Source organism: Vollenhovia emeryi, unplaced genomic scaffold (assembly GCF_000949405.1).
Source record: "Vollenhovia emeryi isolate VEMERY1.0 unplaced genomic scaffold, V.emery_V1.0 DF939316.1, whole genome shotgun sequence".
Classification (NCBI taxonomy): Eukaryota; Metazoa; Arthropoda; class Insecta; order Hymenoptera; family Formicidae; genus Vollenhovia; species Vollenhovia emeryi.
Window position 1 is genome coordinate 88,568 of NW_011967050.1, and position 22,043 is coordinate 110,610.

The window sequence follows — 22,043 nt, forward strand, 5'->3', positions numbered from 1 at the left end:
ATATTAGAATGTTATATCCAAACAACATCAAGCATAAAATTTTATGGGAAGAAATAAAGGAAATAATATCAATATTAATAATACTATTAATGAGACAAATTTTTAATACTTATTCAATAATGCAAACAAATTTAATACAACTAAATATTTTATTAAAAGATCGCCTTTTCTAATTTAATTGTGAGATACATATTGATCCTGATTCATGACATTATTGTTTATTTAAAAAACTTGGTGCTGCTAAACCACTGAAGTATACAATCTAAACTTACAATTAATTATAATCCCTAATCCATAACACACGCGGGGGCGCGCGTACGCGCACACGTATGCACAAAAGAAAGAAAGAGTTTAACACTTTTGTAAAGAAAGAGGAAGAGCGCAATTAATATTTGGTTTAATAATGCGCCCGCCTAGAGTATAGGGAGGTCCAAGTTCAAATCCTGGCTGAGGTATTATTTTTCGCAATAAATTTCTTTAATTAGAATTTATCAGCCATGAGTCGTCATGCAATTTTCTACATTGATTCCTAACCGAGTTCGTAACCGATTCCTAACCGTTGACAATATTCTATAGAATCTTGTAACTGAAGTGAAGTATAATAATGTTTTACTGTGTGGTTTGCATCCCACCCTGTTATTTGTGCATAAAAACCAATAAAAAGATTTATGTGCACAAAACATATATGTGACTGTTGGTAATACAGACGACTTTAGAGGATGCGGGACAAGGACCGGGATCGAACAGAGGATCCTACCATTACTAATTACCGAGTGCGCATAAGACCGGTTCATTTGCATTATTAATGAGCATAAATAGACTAAATGTATAGGTAACTTTGATACATCATAAATCCGCCAAAAAAATCGTACAGACGTCAATATTTTTTTAACTTGCAGGGAAAAGTTCATATTTTACAATGGTTCTTATAGAATTTGCGAAATGAACTCATCGCACCCCGCGAAGCGCGTTAAACTATGAAAAGTTTTGTGGACAAAACACGTCATTGCTTTTAAAGAGATCACGATAAGGGAAACAGAGATATTCAAAATCTGAGAGAGAGAGAGAGAGAGAGAGAGAGAGAGAGAGAGAGAGAGAGAGAGAGAGAGAGAGAAGAGAGAGAGAGAGAGAGAGAAATTCTCTTGAAAGTAGAAATTTCTAGCTTTAAAATAAAAAAAGTTTTTAAAATGCGATAAGTTTTCGCGAAGTTACGATTATTTGAAGTTGAGTGAAATTTTGGTATAAATTTGTGTTGCGTTAATTTTGTTGCGCAGTGCATTTGACTAGAAAAAAATACATTTTTATTGTTTCTACAAAAATAATGATATCATCAAATTACGCCAACTAAAATGAGAATTATTTATACAAACTAGATACTTAATTTTTTTATGTTAAAATGTTATATCCAAACAATCGAGCATAAGACTTTACCGAGGGGGAAACCGTCGAGGGCATTGTGGTGTACAGAATTTTGGCATTACTGGGCATTACTGGGCATTACTAGGCACTTCTTGGGCATTAGGCCTTGCTGGAGCATTATAAAGATAAGATAAAATAAGATAAGATAAAATAAGAAATAAGCGGCTCTCCTAACAACACTGACTAGGATTAGACCAAGATTCAAACCTGGGACCTTCCGCTTGCCGGATGACTACTCTTCCTCTAGAGATATTAAGGCCCGAGACTCTTCTCACTTACCTACTGTACTTTACAAAATAAAGGAGGAACAATATACCAGCAGCGCGACTGCAGAGCAACGTGTGGTATCTCACTCAATGGTTTGGTAGACGCCCTAACGAGAGGGAGGTCCAGGTTCAAACCCTGGCCGAGGTGATATTTTTTCGCAATAAACTTAGAATAAAATATTTAGACACTGCCACCCTGTCACGGCTCTGAGTCCTTCATAAGATGACTTAGAACTGTTCAAGACGTCTTTAAGTTGTCTTTAAACGACATAATGTTCCCTGGGAACAGTTGCACTTTTCGCCAAACGAAAGGTCCCAGGCTCGAACCCTGGTATAGTTCTCGCCCAAAAGTTATTATGCAGCGCGTCTTATTATTAGTACCCACTTTCCCGAAGATATTTGCTAGTATAATTATTATGGAAACATGATTTCTATAATAATGTTAAAATTTAATTGTTTTTGTTTTCTAAAGATTATTAAGGTGTACATATTGTATTCTTTTTTAAAGCAATTTGTATAATTCGCAATTTGGTCAAAACAATGATTACTTACCTATTTTACCATTGGGGCTGTACGGATCTATGTAACTGCCGGTGCTCATAGGACTTGCGTATCCATTATTGCTAACTTGTTGGGCAAGTGGACTGGAGTGGGCCATAGTAGACTGTTGCTCTGACAATTGCTGCTGAGAAGCGGAGTAGACCACGTGCTGGCCTTGCAAAGAGTTCTGTGGTGATCCCGGACTATTCGTCGCCAACCAATCGTCGCCAGCTGACCTAGCTGTCTTATTGCTGTTAGTGATACCGGCAAAGAGATTACTTCCGGTGCTGATCGGTCCAGTTGCCACAGTGGTTACCGTCGCGGGCGACGTTGACGTCCCCGCTAGATGATCCGGCCTCTCGGCCTTAACCAATGTCAAAGATGCGGTATTTGCGACGACAGAAGATATGGCACCAACGCCGGTAGTGGCGGTGCTACCGTTAGTAGTGTCTATATTTGAATCACCACTGGTATCCATAATGGGAGTTATTGTCGTCTCTGTCTTCGTAGTCGTCGTAGTCGATGGATTAATTGCTCCTTTTAACCTGGATGGGGCTGCCAGGACGACATCCCCCGTAATAACAACCTCCGACCCTTCATTGTATCGCGCTGCTACATTGCCACTTATTAAATTGGCAACCGTGACGGATTCCACTTCCAGTCCCGTGATATTAATGTTTTCTTGTCGTCTTCGTTTCCAGACAACGCCTTTCTCTTTTGTTTTTACTGGAGCTTATAGCTTAATTTGCAATAGATGCGTGCGTGTGTGCGCGTGTGTGTACGCACGCGCGCGCTGCGCGCATGCGGGGGAGTGTATTTTATGTATAAAAAGAGAATTCTAAATCTTTTCAGTTGTTTTATCCTTTCAGTTATTTTTAACGACAAAAGTGTACTTTCAATAAATTTATCATATTGTAAATATTTAATCCTTATTTTTCAATTAATAAGTAATAAAAAGCACCGCTTTATCGATATACCGATAATTAGAATATTTTCAAACAAAGGACTTGATAGTTTTAAATACTTAGATTATTTAAAGTTAAGCTTCAGATAAAATAAATCACAGCCTAACGTATCTTGACGTGCACATATGTTTGTTATAGCTTCATAGTTGAAATTGTTGTCCACTGCTACCTCAAAAAATCTGCAACACAAAAAATTAATTCCTTAAATTTATAATATCAATATATGACATATTCAATAACTATAATTACTTTGATCATGTTTTGAAATTAAAAAAATTAATACCCAGATAGCACAAAGAATCCAAAAAGAATTCTTTTTGAATTCCCAAATTATGAAATGAATTCTTTATCTGTCTCATTTCTATTCTAAATGTATTCTTAAGAGTTCCAAAAGAACTCACTTTTATGTCACCAATTTGGAGCCCTTTTTCGCATACCAAAAGGACTCTTATTATACTCCATAAGAATTTGCAATGAATCACAAATAATTTTTAGATAGTATTCTAATGGAGCACTATAAGGATTCATTTTTCGGTCTTAATGGATTCATAAACTGCTTTCGTCCAGGTCCAGGCTAGGGATAACGCTCTCGGAAACAACGAACCACGGTCTTACATAGGCTGCGTTCAGAAACATCACCTGAGTGCTGCATGCATCATTTATCCTTGTTTAACATTCGGTGAACAACAAGGATAAAATATGATACATGGGAACACTCGGGTGATGTTTCCGAATATAACCATATAGGTCTTGAAATGACTATGGTGTGGGTAGGTCGACCATGGGCTTGATCATAAATCTTTTCTTCTAGCGTGAACTCGTGAAAAGTGAAAATTTTCACACAAACTCAACGATTTCATTGGTTGAAATTGTTGAGTTCACATGAAACTTTTCACGTGAAAAATTCCATGATCGATATCCAGATGATGTTTTTACTTCGATTTTCAGCCGCCAGATGTGCGATGATAGAGGGAGACAATTGTGTATTGAGTACACCAAAAAGGAATTCTTTTCGAACCCATTATGAACAGGAAAAGGACTTCCTTCAGACTACTTTAATTTGATCCTATAAGAAGTCGAAAGGTATACTTCTATGGAGTCCTTTTTGAACTACCGGAAAGAACTACATTTGAGTTCATTTGGAATAGATTAAAGTAATTCATAAAGAATTTAAAAAAGTGAATTCTTTTTGAGTTCATATGGATCACCTGTGCTATCTGAGTATGCTCCTTTGTAAAAAATTTTTATGTACAATATATGACTTTAATAAACATAATTTTTATTATGTTTAAACATATAAAATATTTTCAATAATTCTACTTTTTTAAGTCTCCCCCTACTTAATCACAATTAAACAAATAAATTATATACTAATTACATATTTGTGTATTTATACATAAATTGATATTATACAGGGTGCTACGCAACATATTGACCACCGGTCATGGAGAAGGTAGAGGGGACTAAGCTAAACAGAAAAGTCCTGTACTATTTTGCGCTTGGACGAATAGTTATCGAGATACTGAATTTTGAAAATCGACGTATTAGCCCAACCTACTAGCGAATGTAAGCGCGCGGTGAAATGCGTCCGCTTAGCGGCCCCGCTCGAGGCGGTGTGTAGCGAGGAGTAGGATGGCGGTGCGTGGCGAGGAGTAGGGAGGCGAGGCGCGCCGCTGCCCGTCCGCCGCTTACGCGACCACTCGCACGTTTCCTCGCGCTGCGTCAAAGTTCGCAGCGATGGTCGCTACTCACCGCGCGCTTGCATTTGCCAGTGGGTTGGACTAATACGGCGATTTTTAAAATTCAGTATCTCGATAACTATTCGTCCAAGCGGAAAATAGTACAGGACTTTTCTGTTTGTCTTAGTCTCCTCTACCTTCTCTTGACCGGTGTTCAATATGTTGCGTAGCACCCTGTATATTTCAGTGAGAAATTTGATGCCGGAAAGACAGTTATTAAGTGTTCCCATTCGACATGTAATATTGAAGAAATATTCTAACTTTCGGAAGTGGTATAGAGAAATATTTCTTTAAGGTAGTTGTTTCTCGACAGTAATGCTCAAAAATTTCTTCCAAACAGGAACCAGTACTCAATTATTACAATTATATATCTTGATGCAATATTATTCTAAAGAATACCCTCACGATTAATACATAATATAAAATAGATTCGAAAGATTCTAGTTTCAGGCGCTGTTGCCACATCTCTTACACTACACTCATGTCTATTACAAAATTTTATCATTTTTCAATTTTAACTGTTTATATTGTTGAAACGGAACGGTCAATAATTTTAATTTTTTTTTCCAGTTATTCGTTCTGTTTTACTTTATAACATATTTGTTTCTCATACGAATCTCGCTCACCGTTAAGCTTAAAAAAAATATTAAAAATATAAAAATATAAAAAATACAATGTGCCATCATTTGTGTTTAAAAACGCAAATATTAATATTTTAACATAATAAGTGTAAATAATATTTCACGTGTAATAATATTACAACGAATTATATTGTTACGTGTAATAATATTTTTAACGTGATTCTCGATTTTCGCGATTTGAATGTGGAAATTCTTGGAAATTCAATTTTTGGAATTTTAGATAGTGCCACCTTTTTGCTGATCATGTTCTCCTGATACTTTGCCATTTTCTCGATTCTCTATTTTCGCGATTTGAATTTGAAAATTCTCGGAAATCCAATTCTTGGAATTTTAGATAGTGCCACCTCTTTGCTGGTCATGTTCTCCTGATACTTTGTCAGTTTTCGAGATTTGCGATTTTCGCGATTTGAAATTCTCGGAAATCCAATCCTTGAAATTTCAGATATCCTAGCGAAACAGTAACAAATTAACCGCCGCGCCGGCGTGGCCGCTCTAAGGTTTCTTTTTGGTTGCTTTTGAAACAGGACCACTCCTGAGACACGCTTCACTATCGAGAAGTAAACTGACCGTCGCTAGAGTGCGCGCGGCAAGGGGACAAAAGTAGGCGTTTGTCTAAAAAAATCGGCCAGAAGTGCAAATAATTCCGAGCACTGCAATAAACTTTGAATAAAATATTTAGATACTGTCACCCTGTCACGGCTCTGAGTCCTTTATTTCTTGAAATTTGTGTGTTTAACACATATGAGCCATACTAATTTATTATTTAAAAAAGATTTATACATAAATATAATACAAACAACATTCACTTTTCGCATTAAAAATATACAATAATTAAAAACTTATTAAAACTCTTGGAATCTAAAATCTTTATAAGACAAAAGTGATCAATTTTATAATTTTTTAAAAGTGGTCATAGTGATGTATATTTACCTAATTTTCATATAACTATTCAGTTGAAAAACTAGACCTTGTATTATTGAAATCAAGTTAAAATGTTCGTCGATGACATTTAGGTCAACGCCTTTATTCTATTATATTATAGAATGTGCAAGTCTGTTACGTTGCTGTAAAAATCCATCCCTTTGATTCGTCGTGACCAAGTTTCCAAATAAGCGCCAAGCTAAATCAAATCGTATCAAACCGAGTGTCATTTTTGTCCAATTAAAACCCATTACTGAAAACAATTGTATAAACATCTCTACAAATTGTACAACTTCTGCGACCTATCCATATATTCCTCGAGCAAAACTGCGATTGCGTGCAAGAAAGCTGTGTACGTGTTCGTTTGCGTGTCGTTGCGTGTGCGTGCGTGTGTGCGGGTGTGCGCGCGTACACGCACACACACATACATTTCTGGGACATCTTATACATTTATACATTCTACACATCTATCCGTCTTTTTCTCTCGTCTGACCCTCTCCTGGTAACTGGGGCATCATATCGATCCTGCACAGGCGATACAGACGCCATCACTACTAGCTTGCACTGCTGCTACTACTACCACTAAATATCACCACTGTTGCCATCACAATCACAATTACCACTACTGTTACTACTATTACCATCACTACCAGCTTACTCTCACCATCATCATTGACACCACTACTGTCATCGTCAACATTACTACTACTGCTATTACTAATTTTCTTTACCATCAGTTCTCAATGAAACGAAACTACCTGAGTGCCCTGATCTGTTTTATGAGGATATAAACTAAGGCTGTTACTTATGATAACTTCAAAGCTTCGAAAGAATTAGAAGCTTCGAAAAATTTACTTGTACGAGTGACGAATTTATTTGAAGAACACTAAAAATACTGTAAATAAAAAGTACATATTTATACATGTTAAAAAGTACTTATTTATACATGTTAAAAAGTAGGTAATTACCTCTAAATTATAATTTTGAAGTACTATAACATGTATATTACATATTTGTTTAAAATCGCGTAATTAAATCTTCAAAAATGGTCAAGTAAATCAATTAAATATCGTATCAACACTTGAAAAATTCGTACACATTTATTGCAAATTATATCGCTAATTAATAATAATTAAATTTATTTAAAATTTATCTACATATTACTTGGGTTTCTAAATTATTGGGTTATTGTCCGTGTGTGCATTCTCAATTCTTATCCACGTCGCGTGTCTCTCACGTACATACACTTGAACAATATTTAATATAGAAACATTTTAAATAAATAGTGAAGCAGTTCTCTCTTATTGAATTATGTGTCTATAGAATTTTTTATCGACTACACAATTTAATAAATATTGAAAAAATGAGTAAGATCTGTCAAGGCTGAGGCAAAAGTGACAAAATCAGTAGATGGATATGACATTGACGAGAGTAATTAGTCAATTGTTAAAACGAATGTAAAACTTATTTCTCGTTTCATGGCGAGAATATATTATGCTCATAATATGTACATAAGGAGGACAGTTTCGTTACGATCGTCAGCTTACATAACAAAGTCAGATAGCAATCAAATGTGTCTAAGATTAAAAACAATATAATTGTAACATTAATTAAAAAAGAAAACTTTAACATGCATAAAAATTTTTTACTAAATTTAAATTATTAAATGATTTTGTACTTCAAAATTATAATTGAGAAGTAATTACGTATTTTTCAACATATATAAATTAGTACATTTTATTTGCAATATTTTTAATTGACGAAAGGAGAGTTTACTTATTGTCACCAGTAATGATTAAAAATTGAGATGGCAAACTTATAGACAACCCAAATGGCTGGTTATTTAATTAGTTTATTACACAACGTTTCGACCCTATTCTTTTGGGTCCTTTTCGAGTGATACTGCAAATCAACAACAACAACGCAGTTAGGAACAATGTAGATTAATAAGTAAAAAGAACTTAGTTAAATAGTTAAAAGTTCAGTAACGCACCTAAGTCAGTCATCGTCATCGAATAAGATAGAGTCGAGTTATAAAATCGCGAGACACAGTAGTGTCTCGCGCCAAGTATAAGCTAGCTAGAACCGTGCGCGCGAGACCAACCATGTAGTTTACGCGAGTATGCGAGTTGACAGGCCCACAGATTTTCGGATCTCAACAACGGCAAATTCGACGAACTTCTAAGTGCACTCAATCGATAGCTGGGGTACGATTTGCATGATAAAAGTGTTTTTATTGTTGTCCCACATGCCCCACGAATAGGGATACTGCAATGCAAAATCCGCGGCTCTGAATTCTCACGTAAGAAACGTCGTCGTCGTCATTGTTTGTTAAAAAAACTTGGCGCTACTAAACCAAATGTTAATTGCGCTCTTCGTCTTTCTTTACAAAAGTGTTAAACTCTCTTTCTTTTGTACATACGTATGCGTATACGCGTGCGTATGTGGGTTATGAAATAGGGATTAGAGTTAATTGGAAGTTTAGATTGTATATTTCAGCGGTTTAGCAGCGCCAAGTTTTTTTAACAAACATTGATGTCATTAATCAGGATCGATATGTATCCCACAATTAACTTAGAAAATGCGATCTTTTAATACAATATTTATTTCTATTAAATTTATTTGCATTAAATTTTTATGGAATAAGTATTAAACATTTGTCTCATTAATATTATTATTTCCTTTATTTCTTCTGATAAAATTTTATGCTCGATTGTTTGGCTATAACATTTTAATATAAAAAATAATAAAGTAGTTTGTATAAATATTCAGTTTAGTTGGCGCCATTTGATGATACCATTACATTTGTAGAGAAGATACTTTTGTAGAGAAGATAACAATGTTTTTTTTCTAATAAAATATAATATCCAAATAATTAAATTATATAATGCTAGATTGGATGACGCTTATACTTGGAGTCTTCATTTTTTTCCGTGTATATATGAACATTCCTAGTGTATGTACATACACTAGGACCAGAATTCATAGTTAGATTTTATATTCAAGACTGTTTTAAGATTATCTTTAGATACTCCGTAGCCAATAAAATGTTCCATACAGCATCTTTAGATAAATTCAAAATGGTGTTGAGTATAAGATCTGACTATGAATACCGGTTCTAGTGTACATACATACATATATTTATACACATATAAAGGGTGTTACGAATAAGGTGTCCATCCGCTCGTATACAGGTAGAACGGTTGAATAGAAAAATACTATAATATTTTGTAAAATTTGTAATAGTTATCGAGTAATTATAAATTAAAACGTTTGAGCGAATAAAGCGCGAGGAAAGCGGTAGGTCGAACTCGATAGGCATCTGATAGTGAGAAGTGAAGCGATGCGTGGCATATAGCACGGCGCCGAAAAATTGTCAGGTAGCAAGCGATTGTTTACGCGTCTCATCGTCTGAGACTCGCCGCTCGCTGCTTGACAATTTTTTCTGGCGCGGTATCATATGTCACGCATTGTTCCATCTCTAGCTTTACATGCCTACCGCGAGTCCGGTTTTCCTCGCGCTTATTTCTTGGTGAATTATATTATGTCTTACTAAATAAAAATGACCCTTTCCACAGATAATATGCAAATTCGTGAAATAAAAATTTGTTTATGATTAATATAGCATTAATATATATATACAAAAAAATATTACCATAAACAAAATTGGAAGAAAACCAGTCTCGAACCCGAGACCTCCAGCATTCTAGTCGCTCGACTTACTGGCACGACCACGCTACTAACTTGGAAAACGTCATGTTATCGGCTTGATAAATTACACACGTGGTTCATTAATAAATAATTCAATTTCTAAACTAATGTCGATTGGCAAGAGTTACTGCACCATGTATTACTGGGGGGATGTAGAACAACATATTTAAAATTCAGCCAAAGCCTAGCCTACGGACCTACAATATATCTTCCCCTTGTAAGACACAAACTGTACTGTACTTAAAATGCGCATGCACTCTGTGTACGACCAACGACATAGCCATCGCGGTTGACCCCGACCGACGCCAACACCGTTGTTAATGTCGCTAAGAGATTAATCGATTTCCATTTCATTCCTTTTCGTAGATTCGTTTTGTAGCGAAACCACCGACTAAACATTTACAGATGACACAACCGAAAACAATCGACGCACCTATTTTAGGTTCTATATTAAAACAATATTCAATTATACCTCAAGAATCAAGTGTGTGTGTGTGTGTCAAGCTAGTGTTTCATTTTGCGGAAACTCATTAACTGTTGCGAGTTCTGGCTTCTTTTTTAATAGTTTTAAAGTTCTTGATACATTAAACAAATAGTTCTGGCCTTTAAAGCAAATAATGGGTTCGGACAAAGTAAGATGCCAAGTTGACGCAGCGTCTCACTTTGTCCTCCACGAATTTTATAATAGCTTTTTACCAGATTTTAAACGCCTAAGAGTTCTACAATAGTTCTGGAAAGAGTTCTGACGAAAAATTATTAAAAAATTGAAAAAGCGTTGTTTTTCAATTTTTTAATAATTTTTATCACTCGACGAATATATATCTTCATAGGGTCGAAGGTGAGATGTTGGTCAAACTTTCAGAGTTTTTATTGTTCTAAAATAGTTCTCGTGCAGCCTCGACCATGTTCTTGTGTTCTCCAAAGAGTTCTATGCACTACAGGTATTATATTATATTTTTTTAATTAAATTTCTTGAAAAATATGCTTTAAGAGAGATAAAGATAAGACATTGTCGAAATTTGGGAGTTCTGGATATTTTAAAGTAGTTCTCGTGTAGTTTCGAACATATTCTTGCGTATCTAATAGAGTGCTTCTAGCGTATAGAACGCAAAAGAGTTCTGCTAGAAGCACTCTATTTTTTTTAAGTAAAGCACTCTATTATTTTTAAAGTAAATTTTTCGAAAAATACGCTTTAAGAGAGATAAAGGTAAGACGCTGGTCGAAATTTCGAAGTTCCGGACTTCGAAATCATTTTACGCCATTTGAGAGGAAAATCTAATGATAATTACAAGTTTTGCAGATTGTATTATGTAAAAATTGTCCGACACAATTTATAAACATAGATATATTCAAATTTATCTATATTAAGCAAACAATTTATTTATATATGTTTTAATTTATATATTGTATATTTTATCTCGGATATATCATCATTTAGGTATTATATTTCTGTGTTTTATTATGGAAAATTGAAAAGTATAGGATATATAATCTCTATATGTAAAAAGTGATTTACGAGAATCTAACTAAATTATAATATTTAAACTTAAATATTTTAAATGTGCGAATTTTTAATACATTGCAGAATAGAAACTTAAGAAGAAATCCACGAACTCAAGAATTTTAGTATTCAACAATTCAAAATGTCTAAGAATTCGTAATATCAAGAAAACGGAGAAAATAAAAATCCGCCACGTGTAAACAAGTTTTAAAATGCAGAATTTATACATTTAAAAGTTAAAGCAATAGAAGAAAAATTAACAAATATTGAAGAAAAGTTACAAGGATCTAAAAATTTGTATGTATGTACAGGTTTGATCCCATAGGAATGTAGTCGACCGTGAATGGAAGGATATATGAAGAAAAAAAAGCGGGAAAGATCGAAGAGGAATAGTTTACGTTCCGCCATTTTCCGTCAGCAGCTATGAGAAGCGAAAGTAAGAACCAGCGGTCTTAATCGGCCTTGAACCTAGCAACAGGATCGATGATCTCATCTCCAAATGCGGAGGCATATGTTAACATGGAAATTTACGAGAGTATTGAGTATACCAGATGACGAAAATGTTCCAACATGGATGAATATTTTGTAAACAAATGCACTTTTGAAGAAATTTACTGCAAAATTGTAAAATTGTCAAAAATCCATTAGAAGTTATTCACTAAGCCTTTCATGGCCTTCCCACCTCGAGCGATAGTTAGAAGAGTTGGCTAAAACTAAATAGAAAGGGAAGTTAAAAATACAAAAGTAAACAACTCTTGTCTAGCAATAAAACATTTTTTTCTTCGGAAGTATTCCAAATAATTGTTTCAATGTAGTAAGTAAGCAATGTTAAAAGCAAAATTACGGTATTAATTAAAAACACGTTTATATTGTCAAATCTCTTTATTAATAACTTTATAGTAAAGAATGAGCGACGGCTAAATCTTTCAATTGTTACTCAGAATCATCGTTGTGTTCATGTTCGTTAATGAAAATAATAATCATTATCGCAAGTTATCTTTTGTAATGATTGTGCAAATGTAAAGTTTTCTTCCTAACATTCTTTCATATATTTATCTAATAATTATTATTAAATACTCAAAATGTTTTCTACTCCGGAACAGTTCTGTATTCAAAAGTTGAAATTTTGAAACTAATTTTTTCATTAACTTGTATATATGCATCAATATTTTGATTCATACTACTTTGAGATGTCAGATAGGTTTTGTATACAAAATCGCATTCGTAATGTAGTCATGTATAGTTAGGTGATCTTGCAGGTCATGGCAACTGGATTCAATAACCAAGAAATATGATTAGCTTGGATTTGCATTTGACACCTCACAAAGTACTAGACAGCTATCTTGTCGTATCTATTTATACATTTCTATTCTACTATTTAAATAATGAAAACAAGAAAAGAAAAACAGAACAGATATTCTGATTTCAATAGAATTCTCTAGTCGATTTGAAAGAAGTACTAATAATTTTCCCATCAAAGATACCATATCATATATTCAAATATGAATTTCCATGCTGGTGAACTAACCCATCTTACTCATGGTGTATGGATTCATTAATGATCAATAATGGAAATTGTACAATATGTTAAAATAATCATAATTAGTTTGTCAAATGTAATCTAATTAAATTGTAGCATTTGTTGAAAAATCGAAAGATAATTTTAAAATGCTTCTAGTTATAGAAAAAATTTAAATTTATTTTAAATATTAATTTTTAATAAGAATATATTAATTTTTTTTCTAATCTTCAATCTTGTGCATTGTGCAATTTTGCTACGCGAAATAAAGGGACAAATTAAAATGAGTATTGCAGAGAGAAAAACAAAAGAAAAACTTATGATTGTAATCACAATAAAAAAAGTCAGTAAACAGTTAAAATTTCTCTGAAATTAAGTAAAAAATAAACAAACTATTATAATAAAATGTGTCGATTAAAAATTGATAAATAGTCAACCAGAATACTTTTAACATAACATAACAAAGTTTTAATAAGATATAAACAATTTTTTTTATTTCTTTCATTTATTTGATTATATCGTCAAATGAAAAATACGGAAGAATGTTGTTCATGCCATGCACTAGACCAAATATCAAGGACTATATCCTATATTATCAAATCTTTTTTCCTTCACCGTAAATATATATTGACGCCGAATTATACTTGTGCATTCTCTAATTATCACATGTATGCATTTACTTGGACACAAATAAACTCCTAAGCAGTATGTTAGCTTCACCTGTAAATCCTAATATTGAGACTTTGAAGCTTTGTAGCTCCTAAACTATTACTTTTAGGAGGTTGTGCTCATTGACACTTTTTATCAGGAAGGTGTGGGCAATAACATATTTTAATTTTAGCGAAATCTAACCGAAAACCATTTTTCTATATAAAATGTGCGGGGTCCTTTATGAATATCGACCGTAACTATAAAGCAATACGAAGTCAACCGTATTGCTTTATAGTTACGGTCGATATTCATAAAGGACCCCGCACTAATCATATAGGAAATTGGATCTCGGTTAAATTGGCTAGTTTTCACATATGTTGTAGCTTATGATCTGCTGAACAAAAAATATAGTGGGCTTAAACTTAAATAATGGCTAGTTACTGAGCTACAGCCAGTCAAACATGGAAAATTTGGGCTCTGCGGGTCTTGTTTGGAAATACTTTGAAGCATATTAGGAAAAAATGTTTCAGACAAAAGTTGTTATAACTCAAAATAATTACGTTTTATTACATTTTATTGCTAAAAATAGCACGATAGTGATAAGAATCCTATGAGCAATTAATAAACGTTTACCATTCATTAATAACAAAGTAAAGAAAATTAATACATGTGCAGTCATACCTTGACGCATTTCCGATAACATTATTAAGTAATTATTAAGATGTACTAGATAGAATTATAACAAACATTTTTTAGGCATATTTTTTGTCAGAAGATGGAGGTAAATAATGCAAGAGAGAATTCATGTTTAATAATCTATAGAAAATAAACTTATTGTTTCAAACATGTAAGAAAAATTAATCGTTTCAAAGATTCTCGTTTAATATAGATTCAATTGATAACATGATTTTACCCTGTTTTATCCACTCGCACTTTCACAAGACGAAAAAGAAAGAGAGACCGGTTTTCCATAACGGAAATGTTAACATGATGTGCGAACGTAGACAACTCGAACACGTACACCAGCAGGGTTGCTTAATATACAATGAGTGCAATGCAAAAATTGTTTTGTTGCCATTGTTCGTAAAAAGCTAAAAAAAATACATAAAGATCTAGTGAGTCATAGAATTCTGCGACATTAGAAATTAGAACCAGAATCTAGAAAAAACTTAGAAGTTGAAGAAACTAAACTTCTATCCCAAGCACTGGAAAATGACTTATTAAAAAAAAAGAGAGAGAGAGATAAACAAAGACACATGAACTTGTATTAAATAAATAACCTGAGAATTCGTGTTTTAACAGAAATGTTAGATTTTATTGACCTACGAATTCAATAAATAAATTCAATGATTTAAAAATACAATAATAAGAATTTGAAAATGCAGATGTTTAACGATCAAACTAGTCGAAAAATTCCAATTTAAATATAAAAATTTAAATAGGGAAATTAAAACCTTAAAATTTTTACATACATATCCAGTGACATATCTAAGTTTCATGTTTTAAATAACTTGTAAATTATATGTCGTACACGAAATTGTTATATACAAATATTGTATGATTTTGAGAAGAAATTCCAAAGTATACTGGATTTGAAAGAGATATTTAATTTATGTTTATAAAGAGATATTCGCGATTTATGGTTATATATGTGTATTATCACTTCATCGCTGTAAATGCAGTGTATTATATTTAAAATTTCCTGTACATTATGTTCCATTTTTATAATGGATTTAAAGCATTGCACATACTTAATATAATAAATCAGATACATAATGACAACAAACCGTTGCGGTATCGTTCACCACTTGTTTGTCATATTGCATGATGCAACGCGAATCAACTGGAAGTAAATTTTGATCCAACAAATTTATCATTTGTTTCTAAGACACAAATTTAATATCCGGAAATAAATTTACTGAGCAAGAGTTAAATGAAATCTTTTTTAACAATTAGAAAAATTAGATATATTTTAGAGAAATGTATATTCTGTTATTAAAGCCAAATTTCTTTCTAACCAATGAATATCGAACAAAATATCACAGGCAACATTTGTTTCTGAATATTGCGACTTTTTCTCTCAGTGTACGTAATGTAGTAAATAACAATTAATACATAACAAATTAATTGTTATTTGCATAATAATTTCAACTTAATTTTGTATAAAACAAGAGTAGGTATTTAGTGATTGTAACATTTGTAGAAATATAGCAGAGTAATGACAATCAGAATTCAACAAAGATTTTCCTTTTACACGACATTGTTTTTCGTTTATCAGTTTTCTAAATACAATTATGTACGCATAAAAAATAATTTTTATATTGACTTCTTTCACTATAATAATTATAGACAAGGAAGAAAGCTATGAGAGCTTCACGTAGGTTAGTCAAGTTGAGTTGAAACAAGACGCTATACAATGTGCATGTTGCCGACAATATAGCTACGAGGATATTGATTTCCAGATATAAATAGTCCATAGTATCTATTATTCAAAATGCTCTCAACCTCGTTGGATTGACAGTGCCAGCTCGTGATACTTAACAAGCGATTTTCTAAAAAAATTTTCCGCTCAAATATAAGAAATTCTAAATTTTAATATAATTCAAAAAATTAAAGATTTCAAATTCATGAATTCTCCGTTATTAAGTTTTAATAATTTAAAAGTCTATAGATGCAAAATTTTACTGATCAAAAATTTTTTTTAATAAAAACGTTTTTGAGACAGAAGAAATAAATGAAAATATCTGATAGCAGAGAATTACACTCAAATGACAATTTCAAATTAAAAGAAAACAAAATATATATAAGTAAAAAAAATGAAAGAAAAAAATTAAAAATAGAGAGAAAAGGAAATAAGGTAAAAAAGAAAGAAAATAATAGTAGGAGAGAATAGAAAAAAAATTAAAAGGAATGAAGAGAGCTACAATAAAAGAAAAGGAAAAATAAAAAAGATAAGAAAATGTAAAACTATAGGAACATATATAGAAAGAAAGAAAATTTAACGGGAAGAAAGAAAGGAAAAGAGGGCAGCAATACAGACAACAGAAAAAAATGGGGAAGAAAAAGAAGAGGAAAGGAAAAAGTAAGTAAACAACAGCGGGAGAAGGAGGAATACAGAAAAGTCAATAACAAAAACTTGACAATTTTTTCCAAATTTATTTTCAAAAATTTTACAATAATCTTTTAATATGTTCAGAAGAAAAAATAATGTTAAAAAGCATTTTTCTTTCAGGAATTAAAAATATTTTGAATTAAAAATATATTAATAATGTATTTTTAATAATATGCTAAAGAATATTTTCTTTGCTTGAAACTCTATTCAAAGTTTTTGATTAATAGAAAAATTTCTTACGAAAAAATGTATGTATTTTTTAATTTATTAAAAATATTATTATCCTCAAAAGATTATTTTTATAGTCGCATAACGAAAGTTATTTAATAACTGTCAAAAACAGATTAAATTTTAGACATTCTCCAGCAAAGACATTCTCGAGGAAACAAACTGTTTATCAATAATTACATAATATAATACATAAATACAAACATATTCGGGCGTGCAGATTGTCTTTTATATCTTTGTCCATAATATTTGAATGTAATATTGTTATTGTCCTTGATTAAAAATTATAACAATTTTTTATTTTAAAAATTATGTTTTATATGTTTACTAAATTAATAGAAAAAAAGTTGATTATATTTATTGCTTTTCTTACCGTTTTAAGACTACTGTTCTCTTTTATCAGTTTGTTTTCTTATTGATGATGTTATATCAGATAATTTATATCAGAACATTTTATTACATCTATAAGATGTAATAAATTATTGTACAACTTACAAATTATTACTGTAATTACAAACAATTAGATTTATTTATTGTTAAACTATTATTTAAAACTACAAATTAATCAAAAACTTTTAGTGCTTAGGTAAATATGTATATAGCGACGTAATACATAGACAAGGTGCTTGATAAATCTGACACACAAATAGCATCGATGATATGCAGTCTGGTGAGAGAAGAGTTATACTGGATAGAAGGGTGGAAGAGAAAGCGAGTATAACCGAGTATCTAGGTCGCAAAACAAGTGTCGCAACTCGTGTCAAATACATTGGTACATGAATAAGCGTATATATTTACGTTTACGCACAATTAACAGAGGAACAACAGTCACCATAATCCGAGTTATCAAGTTTTTCAAATGGTAAAACAATGTTTTGTGTACACATACAAAGCTAACATTAAAGAACATAAAATAAAGTATGTTGTATAACAAGATTATTATAAAATGACATTTTATGAAAATTTCTTACATAAAAATAAAAATAAAGACAATTAAATAACTCCGTGCAACTTATATGGAACATGGTTATTTTAAATTTTATTAAACACATAACATATAAACACATAAATTACTTAGAAATTACATTAAATAATATGAAAATATTGTGTAAATATAGACAATAGTTCATATGGAATTTAAATAGATTTTACTAGGAATATTTACTCCATGTAAAAAGTGTTAACAAGTTTATTTTTCAATGTAATTTGATGACAAAAGAAAAGTGTCACTTAGAGTCACAAGTAATGATTAAAAATTAAAAAGATGAGCTTATTGTCAACCCAACTGGCAAATTTTATTAAATTAGTTACGTTTCGACCTTACCTCAGATCCTTTTCAAGTAACCATTTTTTTCAAAGTCAAAGAATAAAAACACACTTGAACATTATGGAGGTTTGGTTTGAACATGATTTTTTATCACTATGACGATGGCTCGCTTGTCTACGAAAAAAAAATTGTTTGGTATGGCCACTTGAAAAGGACCTGAAATAAGGTCGAAACGTTGTAACTAATTTAATAAAATCTGCTCTTCTTCCTTCCTTACAAGTATTGAACTCTTTCTTTCTTTTGTGCATACATATGTGTGTACGCGCGCACACGCGCACGTGGATTATGAGTTAGGAATTATAATTAATTGTAAGTGTGTGTTTAGATTGTATATTTTAGCGGTTTAGCAGCGCCAAGTTTTTTTAACAAACAATAATGTCGTGAATCAGGACCGATATGTATTCAACATTTAAATTAGAAAAGGCCATCTTTTAATAAAATATTTATTTGTATTAAATTTGTTTGCATTATATTTTTATTTAATAAGTATTAAAAATTTGTCTCATTAATATTAGGTATTATTTCCTTTATTTCTTCCGATAAAATTTTATGCTCGACTGTTTGGATATAACATTTTAATATAAAAAATAACAAAGTATGTACTATAGTTTGTGTAAATATTTATTTTAGTTGGCGCCCTTTGATAAATCATTACTTTTGTAGAGAAATGAGTGTGAACCTAGCATCTCAAATGATAGCATCTCAAGAATGAACTGCGCATTCACTTGCATCCGTCATAGTTCTAGAGTTCTTGATAAGTTTCAATAATAGTTCTATTAATTTACACTTAGAATCGTATTTTAAAGAAGTGAGATGTCAACTTCTCGTATGGCATTATAGCATTTCAGCAAATTTCGAATCTTTCACAAAGGGGGAGTAATATTCTAATGAGTTTTCCATACGTCTATTAAGCTGACACAGCCACTTTAGCACAATCGAATAAAACATATACAGAAATTTAGTGCTCTTTTGTTGCTAATTTGTTGCCCAATTCCCGATTTTGTTGCTCCAGCCGATTCGGAGAAAATAGCGACTGTGCTAGCTTAAGTCTAAAGTTAGCACAGCCACATAAAAAAAATTAAAAATTAAAAACCCAACACGGTTTTTTAGCCCGAATTTGTTGCTAATTAGTTACTCTATTCTGGATTTTGTTGCTCCACCCCTAACCCTTGAAAACCACCCCCTAGCTCTCCTACACCAGCACAACACTTTCAAACAGTGAATTAATTAGATTTCTCGATGAAAGATGGTTCCTCGATTTTGTTGCTCGCCACTCGCGATGAATCCGATTTTGTTGCTCCACCCCTAACCCTTGAGAACCACCCTCTAGCTCTCCTAAATCAGCACATTACTTCAAAGAGTAAATTAATAAGATATCTCGCTGGAAGACGGTTCCTCGATTTTGTTGCTCGCCACTCACGATGAATCCGATTTTGTTGCTCCACCCCTAACCCTCGAGAACCACCCCCTAGCTCTTCTAAACCAGCACAACACTTTCAAACAGTGAATTAATTAGATATCTCGATGGAAGACGGTTCTACGTTACATTTAAAAAACATTTAAAAAAATTTTTTTAATGTTTTCTATAATTTATTTGTTTCAGTGTCATATATGTATATATATTGTATCATATATATACAAATTTTTACTTCCTACTATAAAAGAATTGAACACAGGTCTCAAACATTTTTATTTCACATCTAATTGTAAATATTGCACATTATATTAATTTGTATACTAAAGTTAGACCAACCTCATATACTATGCTTTATACTAATTTAGTATATGCAAAAAGTGTATCAAAAAGGAATACAACACGCGACAGATTTCAAAAGAGCTTATAAACTTTTCAAAATAAAATTTTACTAAGTACCGAAGAAATATATTCAACTACGTGAAATAACTATAATAACTAATTCACAATTTTAATGTGCGCTAGTGTAGTGTAATTAAAGGTTGTTTCCAAGGATTAAGAGATCGAATGCATTTCGAGTGGCGAGGAACAAAATCGGGGAACCGTCTTTCATCGAGATATCTAATTAATTCACTGTTTGAAAGTGTTGTGCTGGTTTAGGAGAGCTAGGGGGTGGTTCTCGAGGGTTAGGGCATTTCTCATTTCCTCGACAGAGTCTGGATGTCTGCGAATAGCCAAGTCATAATATGTTGTGAGTTCACCAATAACTTTATCCGTTAACTTCCTAGCACCTTTGCCGCCGATACCTTTGTTATTTTTTCGCATTGCAAAGTATGCGTCCATTCTCTTGATTGTAATTTAAAAAGACTTTAATTCAAACATACGGTCTTTTCTTCCGAACTTAGCCGAAGTTTAAATACCGACACAATGCCATCGTGCATCGCGCAGCTTGCGCGCCGATTGCGCGCCGGAGATCGCTCTCTATCAGATGTTAGAACTTTGTTAATTTTGCGAATTGGGCTAAATTCCTTCGTAGTCATATTTTCCATACCAAATACTTGTAAAATATGCAAGAAAAAATTCAATTTTTTTTCAACCCGCTGGACTAGAATACCTCCTTAAGACCGAAAGTACTTTGCGTGCGAAACGAGGTAGAAACGATACCAACAAACTCACATAATTAACCATTAGGATACCTACATCCTGTCTGGATGCGATTTTCTTATTTCATATTGATTTATATCATATCGCTTTATGTTTTAAATCTTTATTATTGTTTTTGATTATTTTTCAATAATATAATATACGTATGTGTATGTATGATAGATGTATGTTTGCTTGAATTCGCATTATATTTCTCGTAGCTGACATTGGATGTTTTTAGTTACGGATGATGAGTTACATAGCGGTCAATAGCGGGGGCGAGGGAGTAATTGTGCAAGTCAAGGTAATATAGCTCATAAGCCAAGAAACTCGAAAGAGGTGATAACGACTTGTGACCTTTCGTAAGAGACTAGTCGAAGAACAGCACTCGCCATCGATCGTGAGAACAACTGAGCGAACCGAGGCACCGTAATATTAGAACCAAGGGGAGCTGAACGAAACAATAACAATAATTATATTAATTATAATAGTAGTAGAACAATAAAAAATAATGTATTAATATTAAATAATGATAGTAATGATAAATAATAATTGTAATAATGTTTAAAAATCAATAAGTAAAAGAACCAGAAAAATTAATAATTTATGGAAATACAGAGAAATTAGCAAAAAGAGGAAAGATGAACGGGACAATAATATAGAGAAGTGTGAAAATTTTTCGATATTTTAATAGTTCGATTTTACTTGATGACTATTCGTTCTTTATAGCTAATCAACATTTTCCAAATCAAGATACACAAACCATATTTATTATACTTTTACTCAGTTAGCCTTTCATACACTAAATAAATTCTAACATATTGCAAAATTTGACTTATTAGATATTCAACTTCGACATTAAGTACATAAAGTGCTTGGCAGAAATTTAGACACAATGAGCAAACAGTTGACTTAACATCAAATTGTTCCTCTATATTAAAAAAAA

At 32.1% G+C, this 22,043-nt stretch overlaps 1 protein-coding gene across 1 annotated transcript in view; it reads right to left on the bottom strand.

Moving 5' to 3' along the window:
* Positions 1-22,043, bottom strand: part of LOC105558733 (ecdysone receptor) — a 98,006-nt gene that overhangs the window by 58,348 nt on the left and 17,615 nt on the right. Inside the window, exon 3 of the mRNA XM_012006590.1 lies at positions 2,238-3,369. Coding sequence (XP_011861980.1) covers positions 2,238-2,703 — 466 coding nt within the window. The 5' untranslated portion in view covers positions 2,704-3,369. The remainder of the gene's footprint in view (positions 1-2,237; positions 3,370-22,043) is intronic.